General features: G+C 40.7%; 1 protein-coding gene across 2 annotated transcripts in view; it reads left to right on the top strand.

Moving 5' to 3' along the window:
• Ncbp1 (nuclear cap binding protein subunit 1) overlaps positions 1–23,863 on the top strand; it is a 36,355-nt gene that overhangs the window by 8,726 nt on the left and 3,766 nt on the right. For both annotated transcript variants that reach the window (XM_034502178.2, XM_076935020.1), the window contains exons 5-22: positions 1,710–1,817; positions 2,237–2,358; positions 4,112–4,181; positions 4,970–5,185; positions 8,224–8,321; positions 9,241–9,304; positions 10,410–10,520; positions 12,263–12,327; positions 13,798–13,860; positions 14,948–15,022; positions 15,863–15,966; positions 17,796–17,918; positions 19,233–19,335; positions 19,844–19,937; positions 20,804–20,907; positions 21,479–21,593; positions 22,311–22,439; positions 22,829–22,942. In XM_034502178.2, coding sequence (XP_034358069.1) covers positions 1,710–1,817; positions 2,237–2,358; positions 4,112–4,181; positions 4,970–5,185; positions 8,224–8,321; positions 9,241–9,304; positions 10,410–10,520; positions 12,263–12,327; positions 13,798–13,860; positions 14,948–15,022; positions 15,863–15,966; positions 17,796–17,918; positions 19,233–19,335; positions 19,844–19,937; positions 20,804–20,907; positions 21,479–21,593; positions 22,311–22,439; positions 22,829–22,942 — 1,878 coding nt within the window. The remainder of the gene's footprint in view (positions 1–1,709; positions 1,818–2,236; positions 2,359–4,111; positions 4,182–4,969; positions 5,186–8,223; positions 8,322–9,240; positions 9,305–10,409; positions 10,521–12,262; positions 12,328–13,797; positions 13,861–14,947; positions 15,023–15,862; positions 15,967–17,795; positions 17,919–19,232; positions 19,336–19,843; positions 19,938–20,803; positions 20,908–21,478; positions 21,594–22,310; positions 22,440–22,828; positions 22,943–23,863) is intronic.

The raw sequence follows: 23,863 nt of genomic DNA, 5'->3' as shown, positions 1-23,863 counted from the left end.
TAGTCACACTAGTCCCCATTATCTCTTCCCTACCTTCTCTTGCTGTACCCTTGCTAGCCACCGTGATGTCTTTTTGCACATGAGTGACTTACTGAATTTAATTAGGGTTGCTTGCATTCAGGTGTGGGAAGTTATTTACTGGAGCATGGACAACTTAATAGTGGCTACACAAATGAAGGAAATACCTTCTTCCCCAGAAAGTGTAACTATTTTGTCTACTTCCCTGTCAATAACCATGAGTTATAATTTGCTGTGTTCCACCTGGGCCACTCTTATTCTAATTGTCCAGCCCTCGTGACTCTTCTCTCTTCACCTCTCTCTCTCTTTCTCTCTCCCTCTCTTCTCCTCTCTCTTCCTTCCTCCCTCACTCTCTCGAAGTCTCTGCCTCAGACCCCAAGCCCAGAACCTAAGCCCCACCTACTTCTCTTCTGTCCAGCTATAGGCATCTTTATTGACCAATCAGGGTTAACTTGTGGGGCAAAGTACATAGCATCACTTGGTTAAGTGAAGATCTTCTTGTCCCTGAGGCAACCAGTGCTATTGTTTAGCATTAGAATACACAACAACAGACCAAACTTCAACAGTTAACTGCCAATAGCTCCTCAGGAAAGGGTGAGGCCTTGTGAGCTCCATCCTTATCCATGAGAGAAAGTTGACCTGCCCAGTCTTGGGTAGGTTTTGTATAGCTGCTGTAAGGTTGTGAGTATTGTGGCCATATTCTGTCCAGAAGACAGCATTTCACAGACTCCTCCCAACCTCTGGCTCTTAGATTCGTTTGCAGTGTAGAGCCTTTATGTGTCTTTTATGGAAGGAAATGGAATTCAGTCTTACTAATACCTAATACATAAATTGGTAAGTATCCAGTATTTACTATAAGTAAATACATATGCGCTGGAGATATGTGATCAAGTTGTTTTTTTACTGAAGACAAGTTCAAGAAATGGGATCGTATTAGGATATAGGATTAAAGGCTTGGTCTTTTGTGATTGCCCCAGTAGGATTGCATTCTCTTATCCCCTGTAACCCTGTAGTTATATAAATTTACTTGCACAGCCTTCTGCCAAGAATGCTTTCCCTGCTCCCCCTTAAGGCTTTACTCAGCCTTTATATCTGCTCGGCTTTCTCCTTATTGTTCTTTTTTTCTTGTCCCTGGTGTCTCCCAAGGGACCTCTTTAATTTACTTTTTAGTGCAGGAGTAATCTCTTTTTGTTTTGATTATGTTTATCCCAAATAGGCTGAGTTCCTTAAAACAGTTCCTGAGTACTGTTTACTTAGCCTGGCACACACTGGACACCCAATAAATCTCTCTTTTACTTTAAACTTCTGTTTCTATATTTCATCAAAAATTATTCCAGATCGAAAGAGCAACCTACTTGAGTGGAATGGAGTACCATGAACATTTGAATGTCTGGGTGCTTACTGTAGCCTGGCCTGGTACGCTACAATACAATAAGTAACTGAGTGGACATGAGCTGTCCTCCCCTGCAAGTGTGCTTATGGGCACTGACATCTGAGTCCATGTCATTTCGTGTAAATACTGTTTTAAGCTGTAAATTTAAAGACTTCTTGGCTGACAGGTTGCAAAAACAAAAAGATAGTAAGCTAAATATAGGCCGTGGTCTTAGTTTCATGGGCTGATAAAGGTTGTTCGTTTTGTAACTGTTGTGAAGGACTGTTGGGTTTAATGCAGATATTGTTTACCCTCACAGGTCCGTTTCCTGTCTGATCTTGTGAATTGTCATGTGATTGCTGCCCCGTCTATGGTTGCTATGTTTGAGAATTTTGTAAGTGTAACTCAGGAAGAAGATGTGCCTCAAGTAAGCACCCTCTATTGAATCTTTTCTGTGCAGCGCTGTTGCTGGACTTTTTGTTTTCCCCACCGATAACAGCAATAAACAAAATGCAATAATATATTATCACGCTGTAATGCTTAATATCTGAAGGGCAAGTCAGCTGGCTTACTGGTGGGTTCTCTTGATATCTTTGTGTTAATTCAAATGATTTAAATAAGATTAGAAATATATATTTGGAAATTCTCTGGGTTAGCCAGGTATTTTATTTAAGCTCTATTGAAAAGCCTCTCCTGTATTGCATTTATGAATAAAAAAGTTGGGGGGGGGTTGTGTAGCTCAATTATAGAGTACTTGCCTAGCATCTAACCATGGAAACACAGACAGGTTAATAAATAAAATTAACTAGTATGCGTTTTTAAAATGACCCTTTTAAACTTGTCCAGGTGCGGCGGGATTGGTATGTGTATGCGTTTCTGTCGTCCTTGCCCTGGGTTGGAAAGGAGTTGTATGAAAAGAAAGATGCAGAAATGGACCGCATCTTCTCCACCACTGAAAGCTATCTCAAGTAAGTCGCTCTCGCGCCTTGTTGTTTGCGTAAAGATACCCTGTCGATACAATAAATGCCTTAAGTTCTCTTAGCAGTAACACCAGCTCCAGAGTTACAGAAAATGTTCATTAAATTTCATTCTCCTGCTGCCATAACTCACTAAGAGCTCAGTACTTTGTTAGTGCAGCAAGTTGGTAAGGAGTCTTTTAAGCTATTTTCCTATGGCTGTGATAGAACACCCCGGTATAACAGCTCCTCAGGGTTCTAGTGTTTGCAAGCTGAGAGTCACTTGTGGCTTAAAATTACCCTCTGCTCAGGCTACTGAGTTGACTGAAAGGAGTTGAGACATGTTACTAATATGTTCTGAATAGGAGCATTGTCCTGACACAGAGTTTTATTTCATATGTATTAATTCTAAGCCAAGCCCTTCCCCAGGCCGGTATAAAAAAACATGCTTTGTTTTATTAGGTAGAATCAAATAATGGGTCTTGTTAGTAAATATCCCTAATTACCTCACAATATAATTAATGATAATGATCGTGTGTTCCTTCAGCTTTCACAGATTGATTTTTGTCATATATCTTTGAATACCATTAATATTTCTTTATTGGGTACAAATGAACATGCCATCTAAAGAAGTTTCTTGCATATCTGTGTGTATGCAAATATGTGTATATATATGTGAGTGTGGAAATATATGCTTGATTTTATACAAATATCAATCTAGCATATATGTACTTACATTCTTTTTTTCTTTAATTTGAAATTGTTATATAAAAGCATGTGGTTCTGTCTGATTGGTTTTATTAACATTATTTTTTTTTTTTTTTAAAAAAAAGAACATAATTTCTCTTCATTAGTCCACCATAATTTCTCTTCATTAGTCCACTCTCTGTGGATATTTAGCCTGTGCAGGTTCCTGGTAACTAATATTCCAAGCCTGGAATATTCTTGTGTGTATGTATACTTATATATTTGCAGCTGTGTTTATAGGGATATGAATTCATAGAAATGACATTTGTTGAAACCCACACTCTGCCTCAACACTTTGTCGCCAAGGTCTCGGTCGACCGCCCTGTCCGCTAAGAGTTCTGGAACCCCGGGACTTTAATGTCCCGTACCAGGCCACCAAATGTGCCGCGCCAACCCTGACCAGCAGGAATTAAGACACGGAACAACCGGTTCCTTCTCACAGCAGTTTACTCAGGATGCTTAGCAGTTGGTAGTCAAGATGGTGAGCCCCCGATCCCTTCCCTGGCGCAGCTTATAAATCCTGCCAGGAGCCCATGAACTCATGCCACGTGAACCATACAGCTGAGGTCACTAAACAGCAAAACAAGCTATGTGGGATGAACAATATATTTATCAGAGTGTGCTTCAGCTGTTATAGGCTTTTGAAAACCAAGTCTTTCATCAGGGTATATGGTTCCAGATGGCTGCAAAGTTGATCTAGCCGCTTTCTACTAAAGTCGGCTCCCAACAGACATTGTTGGGTACATATTCAGAAGAGTTGAGATTTTTGACAGATATAGTCAGATTATCTTCCAGAGACATATTCTTCCAGAATTGAGGTTGTACCAATTAACACTCTGTGCCCTCAGTGTTTGAGATACAGAAATGCCTATATCCTGATAGACCATTATCAAAAATGTTGATCTGCTGATCTGATGGGCAGAAATGTTTTTCATTGCTTTAGTTAATCATGAGAACCATTGAGTGAATGTCTTTTATGTTTTAAACCCTAAGTGTAGATTTTCATTTTTATCTTTAGAAGACGCCAGAAGACTCACGTGCCCATGTTACAAGTATGGACTGCCGATAAACCACATCCACAAGAAGAGGTGATTGATTTCTTTCCATCTTGTAATATAAACACAGCTCTTGTAGATTTTTAGCTCTGTAACGTGCTTAAACTGAGTCAGGGAGATGACTTCGTGGGTAAAGGTGCTGCCACCAACCCTACCCGGCATTCAGTTCCCAGGACCCACACGGTGGAAGGAGGAGACTGATCCTGCAGGCGACTGATCCTGCGAGCTCTGTTAGTGCTCTGTGAACCGTGTACCACACAAATGAGGAAAACTAGACCCTTAAGAAATGTTCAGTCTCTTGCACTGTACATCTTAGCTAGGTTTCTGAATATTTCAATGACGAATTCATTTCCTCAGAGTCTGAAGCACAGAGGGACTAGATGTTGTAGATGTTGGAACGTAATTGAAATAGCCCCTTGCTTTTTAGAATACCAGTTTTCACAGATAAGTCTTCTATCTGAATACTCAATTTTAAAAATAGCAGAAGTAACAACTCCAAATGTGCTTCTGAAAATGAACTGCTTAGTAGAGATGGAGAGTGAGCTTGCTCAGTAGGTGAGGGTGGCCTGAGATAGAGCTGGGGACTGCAGAGGGAGAGCAGCACCAGGCAGGAGCCGTCCTCTGACCTACATATGATGCTGTGCCATGTGTGTGCACATCAATGTAATTTAAAAATTTTAAATTTAATCAAAAACTTAATGCCATTCTTTACTATTGTATGAAATACCAAACTAGTTCACTTTGTTGTGCTTTTTAGAGAATAGACTTTTCTGTATTGTTTAGCCAAAATGTATCTATTAAATATTAAAATCTCTTTTTAGTATTTAGATTGCCTGTGGGCCCAGATTCAGAAATTGAAAAAAGACCGGTGGCAGGAAAGGCACATCCTAAGACCCTACCTTGCCTTTGACAGCATCCTCTGTGAAGCACTACAGCACAACCTGCCTCCTTTCACACCACCGCCTCACACGGAGGACTCGGTGTACCCGATGCCCAGGGTCATCTTCAGGATGTTTGACTACACAGATGACCCAGAGGTACATGAGTGGCTGAGATCACCAGGAAGGGCCTGGCTTGAAGCTGTGCTTGTGACTATTTCCTTTGACTTATGATATTTTGATATTTTGAGACAGGTTTTTCTCTCTCTGGAGCCCAGATTGGCTTTGAGTTTACAAATTCTCTTACCTCAGCCTTTCAGGTGCTGGCTGGGATTACAGGCTTGTACCACCTTACCCAGCTCTGAAATAATCTTTTAATTTTTCAGGGTTTTGGGGTTATGGTAGTTTGTTGTTGTTGTTCTTTGGTAACATAAGATTTAAAATCAATTTAATGTTTTAATTCAGCAAACTATATCACCTTGTTATGCAAAGACTTTTGTTTTACTCATGTAAATAAGAAAGACATCGTAGTTTAACAATCAAGCGGGTAGGGCTGGAGAGATGGCTCAGTGGTTAAGATCTCTGACTGCTCCTCCAGAGGTCCTGAGTTCAATTCCCAGCAACCACATGGTGACTCACAACCATCTGATGCCCTCTTCTGGTGTGCATACTACAGCTGCAGTGTACTCCCATATATAAAATAAATAAATCTTTAAAAAAAAAAAAACAATCAAGAGGGTAAGAGGGTAAGTTGAATGCCAAGTTAGCCAGCATTTTCATGCAAATAATACCTGGACCTGCGAGAGAAAGATTTACTTCCTATGCCTGGTTCCCAAGGAATAATAATAGTATGTTTCCCTAGGCAGATTAAACTATTATCACATGTAAAATACCTTGAACTGTGACGTGAGTTGTGTGCTCAGTTTTGGCTGTTAGGATAGGGTGTGTGGTGTGCATATGGTGTGGTAGCCAGAGGTTGACTTCAGCTGTCGTTCACTGCTTCACCTTTGGAGCACGGGATTGGCAAGGTCTATGAGCCTGGAGCTCACCATTGTAGCTACACTGGATGACCACTAAGTCTACAAATCTGTCTATCTTGAGATTCCCACAATGCTGGGGATAGAGGTACATGCCACCTGGTCTAGCTTTTAATGTGGATTCCGGGGGATCTTCCACTGAGCCATCTCCCGGGTACCGTGTTTAGCTAATTTTTATTCTTTGTCTAGTGTATGTCTCTCTCTGTATCCCAGTCTTCGTTGTGGCAATCCTCCTGCCTTGGCCTCTTAAATTCTGAGATAGTACTTGTGAACCACTATGCTGAATATTTCAGCTTTTTTTTTTTTTTTTTTTTTATGAGAAAGAGTCCCTTATAGCATTGTATTTGCTATTAACAGTTGAAGACGTTTAACTTGTGATCCTCCTGTGTCTGTCTCTGTTGTGACTACAAACATTCCCCACTGTTCCCAGTTTTATGTGTTGCTAAGAATTGAGCCCAGGGCTTTGTGCATGCTAAGCAAGCCCTCTACTGACCAAGCTATACTCCCAGTCCTATTTAGCTATTGTTAATATTTTTTTTTAAAAATGCTTCCTTTTCTAAATTGTCCATTTTTAAATAACTCAGTTTAAAAATTCATATTGTACAATTATTAAAAGTATTTTTACCAGCCTCTCAAGTTAACATTCTAAGTTTTACAATACTTTTTATGTTTTTTATTATGAAGCTAAATTGTTGGTAGCTTTTAAATAGGAAGACATGATTTTGTTGTGATATTTATTTAAAAATTAATATTTTAAGCACATACTAATTATTTTGTATCTCAATGTATATATGTCTGCCTTGGGGCCAGACAGCAAGCATATGACTACTAGATTGTTTCTGGGGAGAAGGTTAGTGTTAGCTAAAGTACCAGAACTGCTGCTTGCTCCGTCCTGGTCGCATGTGGCAGTTCAGCCTCGTCCCCAGCACGGTAGGCTTTTTAGGGTACGGGTTTGTGAACAAGCACCGTCCTGTGTATTATAAGGTGCTGGGCCTGGCTCTACTTCTCTGGTTACCTATGCCACATAGAGTTTCATGCACCAAATTACTTAGAGAACAAATGTATTCCAAGAGTGGGACTTTAAAGTCTATATTGTTGACACAAGTGAAATAACAAGTATATATAATCAAAACCAGCTGTCTTTGTATGAAGTGCCATTGCACAGGATCTTTGGTTTGGTTTGGTTTTGATTTTGTTGTTTATTTTTCTTAATTTTTTTTAAAGAAAAAAAATACAAACAAATATAAAGCAGAGATTGCAAATGTCCCCTTTCCAAGCTCATGGCTGCTCTTCTGTGTGAGTTTCAGCCTCTTCTCCCTGGATCAGCCTAGAGCAGTAGTGGGAAGGGCGTGGTCGGGATCCTTTAACCTGAAGCAGATCAGTTTAATGCCTGTCTTGGTTCCCATTCAGTAGCCCAGCCTTCCCTGAATGCTGGGAGACTTGGTCACCAGGTCTGCTATATTAAATAATAAGAAAGCACTTTGATTCAAAATTATGTGATGACCTAATTAGGTTTACCAACTGAAAGTTTAGTTTATATTCATGACATTTAGTCTTTGTGGTTAGTTATTATTAGTTGTGGTGACGGAAACAAGAATTTGACCTCAGTATGTATTTCTTCTATGCTAATTATATTTCCTTGCTGTTGCTGCACACCACCTATCCTTCCTCTGTCGGAGAGTATAAATATTCCAAAATAGTTACCTCAAAATAACATGCCCTTGTTATTTTGATAGTGTCTTTTAAGGGTGTTTATTAAATTTAGAAAGTGGGCGATGCTTCAGTGGATAAAAGCATGGGCCATGAAACCTGACACCAGAGTTCCATCATTATTGCCAGACCCCCATAGTAAAGAGAGAGCCAGTTCCCCACAAATTGTTCTCTGATCTCCACCAGTGCACCATGGCGCACACCCATACCCAGTGAATGGATAGATGATAGATGGACACATAGAGTGATAAAGTTTAAAAAAAAAAAAAAAGATTTGTAAAATGGTTCTGGTGTCATTACTGGATCTCTCAGGAGCACTATACACTCGATTCTGTGGTAGTTATTTAGCACAACAGTTCAGTTCTAGTCAGTTCAGTTCAAGTATTTGTTGAATAAATGAAAGAAATCTGTTTTGTGATTTTGCGTATGAGTATTTGGTCTTCTTTCTAGGGTCCTGTTATGCCAGGGAGCCATTCAGTAGAGAGGTTTGTCATAGAAGAGAATCTTCATTGCATCATAAAATCCTACTGGAAGGAAAGGAAGACTTGGTAAGACTCCCTCCATGGTACTTTAAAAGGGGTAGGAAGACATTTTGATTCTTTTATAAAAACAGACTTTATGTTTAGAGATATTAGGCTGTAGAGATAGATAGCCTAGCAAGCATGAAGACCAGCATTCAGGTGCCCCTGTACAAGTCAGGTGTTAGCACTCCCTTAGTTCTGGAGACACTGAAACAGGAGTATCTCCGAGGGTTGCTGTCACAACAGTCAAGCCAATCAGTGAACCCCAGGTATTTTGTTTAAAGTATTTTTTTATGTGTATGGGTATTTTTTGTGCGTGTATAGTTGTATACCAAATGTGTATCTGGTGCCCTCAAAGGCCAAAAGAGGGCTTTGAATCACCTGGAAAATGGGGTTACAAACAATTGTGAACTGCCATGTGGGTGCTGGAATGGAGCCTGGTCCTCTAGAAGAGCCGCCAGTCCTCTCAGCCGCTGAGCCAGCTCTCCAGCTCCTGAACCCCAGCTGTAATGAGAAGTCTTGTAAGACAGAGAAGCACTTGAAAAAAACACTCAATTCTTGACCTCTGAACACACACACCAACTAAGTTAAAATTAAATAGTGGGCTGGTTTTATTTGGATGTGTGAAAGTTAAATCTACTGTTTTCTAGCATTTAGAAACCTACGTGTTGATAAATTTTCGTAGAGCTGGAAAGTGTTGGCTTAGATTTTGAGGAGAAATATATTTAGGAGTGGAGCGCCTAGGTTAGTAGAGCTGAAGGCGCTGGTATTGTTACTTTGTTTCCATGTTGTGTGTAAGACAAACAATTCATGCCATGTTACTAAATAATTGAATACTAGACCATTACAGCAGAGAATTTTTTTCAGCTAAGTTCACTACATTTAGAGCTGTTGGGTTTCATGTATATCTTTCTTCACTTACTAACTCAAATCACACTTTTTACAGCGCTGCACAGCTGGTGAGCTATCCGGGGAAGAACAAGATCCCCTTGAACTACCACATAGTGGAGGTGCGCGTGCCATGGGCGCTAGTTCTCACTTTCCCTGTCTGTCTTCTGACTGTTCTGTCCTTGCTATTTATCAGGCTCTGAGAATGAATACAGGGATTAAGGAAATGGCCTGAAGTTTTGGTTCTCAGTTAGCCTTGCTAGGAGGGAAGAAAGCAGGGTGGGACTCAGAGCTTTTACCTGTTGGATCATCCTGCTGGCCTCAGCTGCCCCCTTTCTCTCTCTCTTTCTCTCTCTCTCTCTCTCCCTCTCCCTCTCCCTCTCCCTCTCCCTCTCCCTCTCCCTCTCCCTCTCCCTCTCCCTCTCCCTCTCCCTCTCCCTCTCCCTCTCCCTCTCCCTCTCCCTCTCTCTCCCTCTCTCTGTCTTTCTCTCTCTCTCTCTAAGTGCCACATGCCTTTACTCCAAGCACCTGGGAGGCAGAGGCAGGTGGACCTCTGAGTTTAAGACAAGCCTGGTCTACACAGAAAAACCCTTTCTCAAAAAGCAAAACAAAAGACCAGGTGTCACCATATCTCCCAACCTGATCTGGAACTCATGACCCTCCTGCCTTATCCTCCTGAGTTGTTGGGACTCCAGGCATGTGCCACCACACATATTTTTAAATTTGAAAATGTATAGAATTAATCATGCATTAAGAGGAAAGAATGCAGACTAGGGTGTTGGAGTTTTAGGAAGGGGTAGGAAATAGCCTGCCAAAAAGATCTGAGGTCTGGTGTAAGTAGCAGTGTGGCCACTCAGCTCTCTCCATCTGTAGTCCACCAAGAGTTCAAACTACCCACAGGAATGCAGCTCCATTGCTTGAGCCCTTGATGTAGTGCCTCCTACAGTCAACCCCGGACTTCAAGGGATGGCTGATTGCACATCTGTCTCAGCACTGTGGGTCACAGCAGCCTTTAGCTAGTAGACTCTGGTGTAGAAAAGGGGATGCTCATGTTACTCAGTTGTAGATCTCAGAAAGCATGATTTTTTTAAGAATAAAAAAAAGGTAATTCCTTTTCCATCGTAGGTGCTGTGGAGTTTATGGTTGGAGTGTAATGTGTAGGTCTTTCTAGTATAGAAATGCAAAGATAACTGAGGTGTGGGTTTCTGACTCTGGGTTGTTTCATAGGTGATCTTTGCAGAGCTGTTTCAGCTTCCAGCACCTCCTCACATTGACGTGATGTACACTACACTGCTAATCGAACTCTGCAAACTTCAGCCGGGCTCTCTGCCCCAAGTGGTATCCTTTCATGTTTTAAATGTACACGCTTTGGCTGTGCTGTTAAGAGACTGCATTAGGGAGCTACTGTTCTCAGGTTCACCTTCATGTTCCTATTGGGTTTTAGGAATAATGGTTTCATGTGCTTTGTTTTTAAGTAAATAACACTTTGGACAAAATGGACGATTGTGAAGTTAACATGTAGCATCTCCCCTGCTTGACTTAGAGTGTGGTGCTGTGGCTCACAGGCACCTTTCTTCTCCCCAGTAGGATCCTGTTACTTTCTCGACACACTAATAATGCTGGTATTGCCTTGGCTTTTTTGAGGCAGTCTCAAACTCCAGGCACTGGGATGACAGGTGTGAGGCCCGTTCAGCTATTCATTTGCCCTTCAAAATAATAGTTTCATGAAGAGAATGTATATTCTGCTGTTTCAGGACCTCAGGTCTTCTATAAGCTCATTAGATAAGTAGCATGATTTGAATAAGAAATTCCATGTCTATAACTGTGCGTGCGTGCGTGCGTGCGTGCGTGCGTGCGTGTGTGTGTGTGTGTGTGTCGCTTAGTCTCCACTTCTGCTTCCACACACATCCATAATGCTGCTGACTTTTAGTGATAAGCATCAACAGCTCTCCTATACTTAGGATGGTTTTCCTCAGAGCTTTCTTGTGTATCTCATATACCATTGTACTTAGCTCTAGTCTGACAGTCATGTGACTGCACCCTATTGGTCATACCCATTTTATTTTTCTTTACTGTATCTCTCTTAGATGATGAAAACTTTGAGGTTTTTACTACATTTTTTTTTGTCTTACAACTTTATCCTACCTGCCTCTCAGTCTTAATTTCTGAAAAAGATCAGAATATACTCCAATTTCAAGTATTTTTTTTATCTTTTTGGCATTTGAAAGAAAAAATATTCTCTATATGATAGCATTTAGATGCATATGTACCTGCCATCCTAGGTTCCCATTCTTTCTGTATATCCTGAATGTCCGTCCCCAGTTACTTCATAGGGAATTTTATATGATAGCATTTAGATGCATATGTACCTGTCATCCTGGGTTCCCATTCTTTCTGTACATCCTGAACGTCCATCTTCAGTTACTTCATACAGAATTTTTGTTTTCAGAGATGGTTTGCCGCTGGTACTCAACCACAGTTTTTAGAAAAATTTTTGTTTGCTTTTGTTGTGATAGTGGTTTTCATTCTTAAGAATACTTTTTAATAGAATAGAATAGAATATAGAATATAATAATAGAATGACTTTTTAGAGATAAAATTGGGCATACTTATAGAAATTGTATTTGTGATATTTCCAAATCAGAAATCACCTGAGTGTCCAACAATTCATGAATGGATAAACAAATTTTGTTTCCTTGCAATGGTAATATTCAATTCAGCAACCAAAAAAAAAAGACTTGTTTTTAACGCAGTGAACAGCATAAGTTGAAAAATAATTTATGCTGAAGGAAAGAACAGATTCACAGAACATGATACTATTTTTGTAAAATTTTAGAAAAATGTACAGATTCCTTCATGACAAAAGATGATGCTTGGAGAGAGGTCTCAGGTGACTGAGGGGGAACATACAAAGGAGCAGTCAGGGTTCCTGTCATCATCGACAGCTTAAACTTGAAAAACAGATTAGTTATGTGAAAGGGTGAAAGGCACATACTATCCTTAAGATAAAGACTCAGAGGCTGTGCTTCATTTCTCCTGTCTCCTGTCACACTTTAGTTTTCTTTACCTTCTGATCACAGCTTGCGCAGGCAACTGAGATGCTATACATGCGTCTGGACACGATGAGTACCACGTGTGTAGACAGGTACGGCCGTCGGTGACTTGGCAACTAAGGGCTATGTTAGCACCTGCAAGAATCTGTCAAGGATTTCCAAATTCTTCTCTGTTTTCTAAGACCCTGTTGTGTAATAAATAGCAGCCTTCTTGTTAGAGCACCACAGCCTGGTCTGTTTCAGTCTGGTGATGCCATTCTTGCTTCTCTTTAATAATTTCATTTCTTTTCCTTTAACTTTTCCTACTTAATTGCATATGCAAGTATTTAAGATAAGCTTACTTTGAATGATAAATCTAATAATGTATTTATTATATATATATATAAACATTTATAGATAATCTGTTTTGAAAGTATAGAGAAGTATCTTCAAACCTGTGGCTGTAAGATTTCATTTTACTTTAAATCAATGAATAAAACCTATCTTAGATTGTTAGAGTGAGGTCATTCCATGATCATGTTTCCTTGGGGAAAGTCTCTGACTGCCTTTACTGTTTTGTTTTTTTGTTTTTTTTTTTCCCAAGTCAGATTGGAGGAAAAACTAAACATTTATCTAATTTCTGTATCTCAAATCTTGTATCTAAAAATTATCACCGAGAACCAGCTCTATCCATGACCTTGAAACATTAAGAAAGTGTCTTCCACTGTCTCTACTTTAATAGAGTACCGATTCTGTAAGCATTTTGAGTACTCAGATGGTCTTTGTAGCACTATTTATCACACTAAGATGGTTCCTGTCTTGAGAGCTAAGTGTATTTTTAAGTGGGGAGCTTGAGGCATATAGGCTGTGCTGACTGAAAAGGTTGTAGTGGGCTTAGAGAGGCGCAGCGATTAAGGTGCTTGCTGCTCTTCCAGAGGACCTGAGTTTGGTTCTCAGCACCCACGTCATGAAGCTTTACAACCACCTGTAGCTCCAGCCTCAGAAGATCCAGTACCCATCTGGCCTCTGGCACTGCATACACACATACATACAATGTAAACACATACATGAAGAAGGAGTTACACTTTTAAAAGGTCATGGTTTAAGTATGAGAGACTTAAGAGTTGGCGAAAAGGCTCAGTGATTCAGAGCACTGGCTGCTCTCTCCCTAGACCTGTGCTCCATTCCCAGCAAAACATGAGATGCCTACTCTGGTTCTGCCGTTGGTAAAGTATTTGTAAACATTTAACTACCATTTATTTTTTAACTACTTCCATTTCATCAGCAATTACATGAGAAAAATAATATCCTCCTTCATATCTGTGAGAATTATATATTTTGCACAAAACATGAGTTTAAATCTTAGCTGTTCCCTAACAAGAATAAAAGGGAGTCCCATTGTGAGAGCTGAGATATCTGGGACACAGGACAGGGAGTCAGAGGCTTTGTTGAGAAAACAGTTAAAGAAGCTACAGGTAGTGGGGTATGACGGAGACAGTTGAGTTGTATAGCAGACTTTATAAACTATTGATCTAAATTGTACTCTTCATTTTCTCTTCTCCCTGCTCTGCTCCCCAATGTAGGTTTATTAATTGGTTTTCTCATCATCTAAGTAATTTTCAATTTCGTTGGAGCTGGGAAGATTGGTAAGTGTTTTATCCTTTCTTATTCAAGACAATTGGAGATTGTGCTCAGTCGGTACAGTGCTTACTACTCAAACATAAAGACCCAACTTTTGATCTCCAGAGCCCCTTTTTAAAAACCATTTTGAGCCCATGTGGTTGCACACACCTTTAATACCAGCATTCAGGAGGCGGGGGTATGCCCATCTCTATGAGTTAGAGGCTGGCCAACTACATAGTAAGTTCCAGGCTAGCCAGTACTACCTAGTGAGACCCTAGTTTTTTTTGTTTGTTTGTTTGTTTTTTGTTTTTTTTTGTTTTGTTTTGTTTTAAAAAAAAAAAAAAAAAAAAGCCAGCCATGGAGATGGGATTCTAATCCCAGCACTGGGGACACAGGGTAAGTTCTGGGCCTAATGAGAAACACTTATCTCAAAAATCAAAGTGGGTTCACCAAGGCAATAGCACCCAAGGCTATCCTCTGGTCTCCTGGCATGTCACATTCATGTATGCAGCATATAAATACATACATACAGAAGATGCTTAATATTTAAAAATTTTATGTATTCTTTAATTATATATATATATTTGTTTTTGGTTGGGGGGGGTTTTTTTTTGTTGGTTTTTTTTTTTTTCTTGAGACAGGGTTTCTCTGTGTAGCCCTGGCTGTCCTGGAATTGTAGACCAGGTGAACTCAGAAATCTACCTGCTTCTGCCTCCCAAGTGCTGGGACTAAAGGCGTGCGCCACTACCACTGGCTTATTTATTATTTTTTAAAATATATGAGTGCTCTGTCTGCATGTACACCTGCATGCTGGAAGAGAGCATCAGATCCCATTATAGATGGTCATGAGCCACCATTGTGGGTTCTGGGAATTGAACTCAGGACCTCTGGAAGACAGCCAGTGCTTTTAATCACTGAGCCATCTCACCAGCCTCTAAAACTCACTTTTAAAATAGTCTGTTGTCTCAAGTGTTTATTTCATTGATACTTAGTTACTGTATATGTGGATGAGATAAAAGGTAGAAAGACCCTAGTATAAGCTAGGAAATGAAGATCATGTGTACAAAAGATTATGCATATTAACTTAATAAATCCAGATTTCCTCCTTAGGTCAGATTGTCTTACTCAGGATCTTGAAAGTCCCAAACCAAAGTTTGTAAGAGAAGTTCTAGAGAAATGTATGAGGTAAGCTCTTTGCCTTTTCTTCTTGTTTTAGCTCTCTTAGCTTCTCATGAAGGAGACTGCTTTGAACTGGTTATTATCTGACAGGATTTCTCTTCTGTTTTGCACTTGCGATGCATGTCTATGGTATTCTCTCAAGTCCTGGTGTTTGTCCATCTTCTACCTCACTTTTGAATCAAGATTTAGGCTACAGTTAGTCAGCTGTACCGTTTAGATTTTATGTGAATTAAGCCAATAAGGTTCTTTTTAATGTCTCCCAACATTGATGAGCATTTTCCTATTTTCTAAACTTGGGTTTTTTCCTAATTTGTGTTTTCTTAGCCCTCTCCTATTTAAAGAGTCTCTAGTTTCTAATTAATAGAGTGTTTGGGGAACTGTGATCTAAGCTCTTGATGTGTATTTTTTAGGGGTAGTTGGGTTGCGGCCTTTGGGAAGACACCATGCACATGCATGATTGCATGGTACATCCCTCTTTTCACATCCAATCCAACATTGGAAATTCTGTGTAAATGCTCTGTCAGACAGGACAAAGCGTGGCTCTTACTGTCTCCCATTTATTTCTTTGCTGTGTCACATCCAGCCTCCCAGCTGTGCCATCTGACCTGCACCCAACCCTCTCTCACCAGCAGACTGTGGGTCCCTGAACCCATACTGCAAAGTCAGTGTCTGAACAGGCCTAAGCTCACCTATGCTAACTTATTCAAAGGCCTGAAGGACTTTGTCCCCATTTGCTTCTTGGTTGTTCACTGAGTTTGGGATCTTGGATTCTGGCTTTCTGGGCAAGTTGAATATTACCAAAGACTGAAACATGAGACTTTTCTGAGGCTCTTATTTGTGTTGTAGGTTGTCTTACCATCAACATATATTAGATATTGTTCCTCCCACCTTCTCAGCTCTGTGTCCTGCAAACCCAACCTGCATTTACAAGTATGGAGATGAAAGTAGCAGTAAGTAATGAAACAACAAGTCTCTCTCTTTAAAAAGTACTGATCTACACATGCTCTGAAGCTGGTTATTCAAAGGAGAGGGACTTGACTTTCTTAGAGACCCATATTAGCCAGTGGATTAAGGACTTTGTTGTTACTATTAGCTTTTAGGTTTCTTCTATCTCAAATTGTTTACAGTATTTTTTAAATGACATTTTTAATACAGTACTAAGAGTAGTAAGAGGAATTCTTTCCTGGAATGTCCTAAGACTGAAAGTGTGCGTTTGTTATGATGTGGACTTCGTGAATTGGTTTCCTCTTGTCCTAGTTAGCGTTGCTGTTGCTGTGATGGAGCACCATGACCACAAGCAAGCAAAGGGGTTGATTTGGTTCATACTTCCATGTGTTCATTATTGAAGGAAATGAAGACTGGAACTCAGATAGACCAGAGGCCATGGCAGGGTGCTGCTTACTGGCTTCCTCCCCTGGCTTGCTGAGCCTGCTTTCATATAGAACCCAGGACCACCATTTCAGGGGTGGTACCACCCACAATGGGCTGGACCCTCCCACATCAGTCACTAATTAAGAAAATGCCCTACAGCTGAATCTTATGGAGGCATTTTCTCAATAGGGGTTTCCTCCTTTCAGATAATTAGTTTGTGCCAAGTTGACATAAGACACACCAGCACATCTGATGCTGGAACACTGGGGCACTTGGCAGTCTACTTCTACAAGTAAATTGTAATGATGACTTTCACCCTTTGGCCCCATGGGTTTGAGGATTGCACATGAATCAGACATGCTGGAATTGCTGTGGTCTTTCTGCATTGGACCATTTACGCTTCCTGGAGGCAGTGTGTGCAGTAGGGACAGGTACAGAGGTAGATGTCAGGTTTCCCAGCTGTGCTAGTGTGGTTACACTGAACGTTGTAGTTCATTTGTGAGCCTCACATTTTGTGTTGCAAGGAAGTCTGTGTCTGAGAGCTGTTCTTCCTTCCACACTACAGAGAGCTCTTTTTATCTCTAATTCCTGTTTACCTCCTTGATCTGGCCCAACTTTGTTATTTGTTACCTTTAACAAACCTGTTTCATAAAAACGCTTTCTGTCTACTTCTGAAGTAAATTTCTTGGTTCTTAGCTAGTGTGTAAATTCCTCAGTGACAAAGGGTTCTTATTTTCTTGTGCATGTGTGTGATTTTTTTTTTTTTTTTAAATTTTTGTTTGTTTTTCATAGAATTTCCTTCCACTCTCAGGGGCAGTCTCACAGCAAGTATTACCTATGAGATTATCCTTGGTGACCTATTGTGACAAACGTTAGTTATTTCAGGTCTTAATAGCACATGTCTTACAATCCTATGTCATGATTGTCCTTTTTGTTTCCAGTGTCTGAATTACATTGATAGTACATTTCTTTTTGCTTTGATGCCTTTATATTAACATAAATTCTATTCCATAAGCAGTCACTCACAAAATCCTAACCAGCAGTGAACATGCAGGGTTTAAGCACAGAGCCCTTATCCTGGCAATGTTCACCTTATCTGAATCCATGTGCCCTAGAAGAAAGGGTTGTTGGCAAAAATGACCGAGAAGCTTTTGGATTTAAAAATGTCTGGGAGACCTGAGGACTGGCGTGCTCATGAGTGCTGACATTGAGAGTTAACTCTTTCAGTTTTTAGTCCAGATGAAAAGGCATTGAGTTAGGTGAAGCTTTTGTGTATAGCATCATGCATAGTTTAAATGCTGATCTTGGGCTGAAGAGTATTCTGTCTTAAAAGGAAATAACTGTTGATTTAGCTGCTCACAGAACAGTCTTTGAGCTTAATCTCCCTTCCCTTCTTTTCTGTGTTTAGATTCTCTTCCTGGACATTCCGTGGCACTCTGTTTATCTGTTGCTTTTAAAAGTAAGGCAACCAATGATGAAATCTTCAGCATTCTGAAAGATGTACCAAATCCTAACCAGGTTGATGATGATGGTAAGAGAATGACTTCTTTAGCTGAACCTCAGGCTAAGTTAAAGCATAAACGAAGCTTTGGCAACACGAGCTCTGCTGTGACCTATTGGTGCTCACACAGCAGTCTGTCAGCTGTTCTGAGTACCTACTTATTTCACCCTCACCTAAGTGGACCTAAAATTCCTGGGAAGAGCGTCTATTAATAAAACCCATCCTGGTATGGTAGGCTCTCCTTTAATCCCAGACTTGGGAGGCAGAGGTAGGCAGGTCTCTCTGAGTTAGAAGCCAGCTTAGATTACATAATAAATTGCAGATCAGCCAGAACTACACAGTGAGACCTTGTCTCAAAAGCAACAACAGTTACAAAAAAAGGACATAAACCATGTGTTACATACAAATAAATCACACATTGTTCATTCAGGGGGTTCAGATACTTGTACTTTATACCTCTCTATATTAAGAGGGCTTCCTGAATGAGGAGGCTTAGTGGGTTGGGTATTTTGGGTATGGCTGACATTTTGTCCAAATAAAAGCTATTACAATACTAGCACCTAATCTTTACTTAGTATGTATCATGTAATTTTAGCCAACATCTTAGCTTTGTTTTATTTTCCTAGTATGAATAGGAAAATTGACAAAATGAAATAAAAGCTTAGCTGAATTACGATTGGATAAAGAAGTAATGAGAGAGTTGCATCAGTACTTGTGAAGGCATACTGTGAAATATTTAGTTAAGTCAATCTATGTTGCACAAAAAGTAGAACAGATGACAAGTCTGCAGAGATGGCCATTTGTTTGGAGAGTACACCAAAGACATGACGTGTCAGTCAGCCGTGGTAACAGGAAGTTTAGATTTGACAAAAGTTGTAAGATGTAGATTTAAGGGTTTTGCTGGTTTTGCTTTAACATTTGACGTCTTGTACTCAGAATATGGAGGATGTGCGATGCTTTTAAGCAAATGGGTCATAAGCCAGGAGTGGTGGTGCAAGCCTGTCAATCCGGCCAAGTTTGAAGTCCCAGGCTGGCAACAATGCATAGTGAAGCCTACCATCCAAACAACCCTGAGTTATATAGAAGTGGGACAGTGCTCCCGTGAGGGAGAGTTAGGGGATACTTTCTCAACGAGGAGTTGAGATGAGGTCTTGCTATGGAGCCTTGGCTGATTTAACTTAGTTTTATGTTTTTAGTATTTGAAATCAGTAGAGTTTGGTGTATGCGTTTACTGGAACATTAATATAAGCTCATATGTCATTATCCTTAGCATTCCAAGGTACAGCACCAAGGAGTTACTATAATTAACTTTTTTTTTAAATCTCACTATAAAATATTTTTCAGATGAAGGGTTCAGATTTAACCCTTTGAAAATAGAGGTCTTTGTCCAGACTCTGCTGCACTTAGCTGCCAAGTCCTTCAGTCACTCCTTCAGTGCCCTTGCAAAGTAAGTATATACATTTGAGCGCCAATGATGTAGTAACTTTTGCCTAAAAATGTTAAATATGAAGATCTTCCTATATAATTTGGTAGAGTGGGGTTTTGGTTTTGGTGGCTTCCTTAAGTGTGTGCAGTGTAGATGTGCATGTGCCAGCCTAGGTCCCGGGGACAGCCGTCTACACAGGCAGAGGGTCCCACCTATCCTAGGTCCTGGGACAGTCATCTACACAGTCAGGGTCCAGCCTATCTAGACACCTTTCCCAAGAGAGTAAGCAGCAATGAAAACCTGCCCAAGGGTTGGCGTCTAAAGATAGCAAATTTGTTAAGAATCTAGAAGAAAAGAGTACTCTCCTAAGTTGACGAAGCTTCTGCAGGCAGAATTCCAACACATTATGTGCTTAGTGATGACTCTTTTGCATTTATGTATTATATTTTAAATTCAGTAACATTAAAGGGGCTTTGAAAATACTAAAAGGCTTGTGAGTAACTATGGTGCTCCTCACTTTTGTCTAAAGGTTTCATGAAGTTTTCAAAACTCTAGCAGAAAGCGATAAGGGGAAGCTCCATGTGCTGAGAGTTATGTTTGAAGTCTGGAGGAATCACCCACAGGTAACAACTGTTTAGTTAGACATGGCACAGGCCATGTAGATATACAGATAAGAAATTAAGTATATTTGAATCTGCCAGTAGAATGGTTTTAAGTTTGTACAGTGGGTGTTATGGAAATAATTAACTGTCAAATTCTTTTGGTAGATTTTTAAATTACACTGAGCTGTTGCTTAGGGGTTCATGGGAGGCCACAGGGCCTGTGTGAAGTTAGGACAGGTGAGTCCTGGGTGTTGAACTTGGCTGGTCGGGTGTGAGTGCCTTAGCCACTGAGTCCTCTCACCAGAGCTCGGTAACACTCTTCCGGTGGCACTGTGATTGCTTTGTGCTAAAGCATTTTCACACATATTAGATGCTGAGTAAGAAAATTGTTTGACCACAATATTTGGTAGGAAGTAGTTATCATGTTTGTTTCTACAAACAAGACCCAGTAGATGCTGTTTTTTAACTGGGGAGATTTCAGTTGAAATTACACATACACAGACACATATTTTTATAGAGGTATTATCAATGAAGGTTTTCTTAAAGAGTGAGTACTACCATTTAAGAGTTCTCTTTTCACGCAATCTTTATTGTTAATATAGTATTTCTTATAGTGATAGAGCACACCAGAAGACAGAATAAATCTAAGACTGACTAGTCTAATCAAGAGTGGTAGCCCATGCCTGTAATGGCAGGGAAATTGGCGTTCAAGGCCAGCCTAACTATATGAAACCCTGTCTAGAAGACACTGATGAGCATGGCTTAAACTGGTCAATTCCATTGCCATTAGAATCACACTGCACGGCCCAGTATTTCGTTCCCTAGCATTGTTTACCATTCTGCCTGCTTATCAGTGAAATTTGACCCTGCCTCTTTTCTCCTGGTAGATGATTGCTGTACTGGTTGATAAGATGATTCGTACACAGATTGTTGACTGTGCTGCAGTAGCAAACTGGATCTTCTCATCAGAGCTGTCCCGTGACTTTACAAGGTTTGAACAGAATTATGTCACCTAATAACACTGTGATAAACACAGCCTTTATAGATGATTAGGACCAAATAGCAAGGGTTAACATAGAGTGAAAACAAATGAATTAAAATCTGTGACTGTCTTAACTTTTCCATTACACCTGCTATTGCAGAGCACACTTGTCTGAAGTATACTGAGTCCTGAAGTGACGTATGGTCAAAAGTTTTTACAGAACCAGCAAGATGGCTCAGTGGGTCAGGGAGCTTGCTGTCAAGTCTAAGATCCCTGGGTTTGATCCTCAGAGCTCACATGGTAGAAGGAGAGAGCCAACTCTACTGTCGGTGTTTTATTAAGGGGTAGACAAGACAGGTTATGGTCCTGCCCTCTGGGATTCCCCCTGACTCTAATGCATGGAGATGGGTGCTCTCCTAATTCACCACAGTGCTGAACTAGTGTTGCTGGAAAAGAAGGCCTCATTCTTCCCAGAGGATAGAAGGCCCTGTCAGCCCTTAAGAATGATAGGCTGAAATACTGTAGATATTTTCTCTGTAGTGGCATAACATACATTAACCAAATGCTGTATTACTTTAAGGTTGTTTGTGTGGGAAATTTTGCACTCTACAATTCGTAAGATGAACAAACATGTTCTGAAGATCCAGAAAGAGCTAGAAGAAGCTAAAGAGAAACTGGCAAGGCAGCACAAACGAGTAAGTCACGTGCTGCTCTGAATGCTTACGAGTTGGGGCAGAATCTGCAGGGTCGTCTGAGCCCATTGCTGTGACATAGTGTATTACACAAAACTGTCACATGCTAATGCACTGATGTTGACCACAAACTATATTTCCCTAGTTTACCACCTCTAGGTTTCTAGAAGAAAACTTCTGTATCGCTAAGTCTGGGACAAAGGAGAAGGGATACAATTACAGAGGCTGAGTGGAGTTAGTCTCAATCCCAACTTGACATTATTCCCATGGTAATAAAGACTGTGTTTAGAGGGAAGCCGTGAGCTGGCTGAACCTCTCTGACTTACAGTAGTGAGTGTTCTGCATTACTCGTGCATGTCCATCATTGTAGAAGGCAGGGGAAAGGTAAGTTTAGTGACTGGGCTGGCCATGGTGACATCTGCTAGGCCTCACCCCACTGCTGCTACCAGCATTGACACCACCAAGTTTCCCCAGATCTATCACTCTGGGAATAAAAGCCCTTTAATATAGAATTCTCCCCAGGGCTAGGGCATGGCCTAGAGATGAAATCACTTGCCTAGTGTCTCTGAGCTCCTGGGCTTGAGTCCTAGTACCACCCAAAAACCTATTACCCCCAGAACCAGCTCTAGGGAGGTGGAGGCAGGAAGATCATATATAATTCAAGGACAACCTGGGCCACAGAGCAGAACCTGGTCTACACACTGGCTTGTTGTTTTGCAGCGCAGTGACGATGATGACAGGAGCAGTGACAGGAAGGATGGTGCCCTCGAGGAGCAAATAGAAAGGCTGCAGGAGAAGGTGGAGTCTGCTCAGAGCGAACAGAAAAACCTTTTCCTCGTCATCTTCCAGGTGGGTTGGCTCAGCTTGCAAAGTTGCCATTTTCAACCACAAAATATTAAAAATACAGAACTTTGTAAAAGAAGAGTGTCACAACTCTGAGGCCACCATGAATCTGAGCTGTCTGCTCATCCGAATGCCAATCTCACGTATTCCTTATGGTGATGACTCGGGTGACTGCTTCCTTCCCTGTGGACATTGTGTACGTAGATTGATAATGACATGCTGTCTCTTAGAAAAGAGGCCAGGACATATTTCTACAAGAGGCTAAGGGATTTAACATTAAATCTCTCCCTTACTAAGTTGACAGTTTTAGGGGGAGTCCTAAAAGTCGGGAGTACACGCCACAGTCCAGTGTTAATATTCTTCCCCTAATACTTCAACTTGTGCGTCCTTTCCAGCGTTTCATCATGATCTTGACTGAGCACCTGGTACGATGTGAAACCGATGGAACCAGTATATTGACCCCATGGTATAAGAACTGCATAGAGAGGCTGCAGCAGATCTTCCTGCAGGTTTGTGTAGTCAGCAACACTCATAAGTCACAGGGGCTTTCCAGCTTAAAAAGTCAGTGGCAACACACTAGGCGTTCATGCACGAGACCATAGAGTTTAAATCTTAACACTGTTAAAAAAATAATCCTGGGCTGGGGAGATGTCTCACTGGTTAAGAGCACTGGCTGCTCTCTCAGAGGTTCTGAGTTCAATTCCCAGCAACCACATGGTAGCTCACAACCATCTGTAATGGGATCTGATGTCCTCTTCTGGTGTGTCTGAAGAGAGCCATAGTGTACTCACATATATAAAATAAATCTTTTAAAAAAATAGGCCTGATAAAGTTATGGAGGTTACGTAGCTCTTATCGGCCCCTTGGTTTATGTCCACTTGCTGCCACTACTGTCCTTGAGAATACTTAAACAGGTGCTTATAGCACTCACACGCTGGGTTGCCATTTTCTGTGCTAGGGAGCCCAGCTCAGAAATGTAGCTAGGGAAAAAGAGCCCGCTAACTTAACAGGAATTAGATATGTAAAGTTACTTTAAAATCTATGTTCTCATAGTAAAGTGTGGCCACAGGACAAGGTAAACTGCTTTCAGCTAGATTTACTGATGTGCAGGGGACTGAAGTTCATTCTTCCTCTTTGACTCATTAACGCCCCAAGTCCACCCTTTGTTCCAGAAAAGTGATGAATGCTGAAGTAATTGTTCTGAAAGTTCAATTCTTTAAGCCTCCAAATCTCTCCTAGATTTATTAGCCTGTTTAAGAGATAACTGAGAGCCCCTAGTCCTATAGAAATTAATTAGTGTGTTTTAGTCTACAGAGAAAGGGTTCCCAGTTTCTGATGCTTTGGCTCCCTAGACAGGCTGATTGTGAAATGCATTGTGTCCTGACTTTCCAGACGCACTCTGCTCTGCAGCTGTCAGTAGTGTAGCTGTG

Source organism: Arvicanthis niloticus, chromosome 5 (assembly GCF_011762505.2).
Source record: "Arvicanthis niloticus isolate mArvNil1 chromosome 5, mArvNil1.pat.X, whole genome shotgun sequence".
NCBI classification, from domain to species: Eukaryota; Metazoa; Chordata; class Mammalia; order Rodentia; family Muridae; genus Arvicanthis; species Arvicanthis niloticus.
This window is presented reverse-complemented; position numbering and strand designations above follow the sequence as displayed.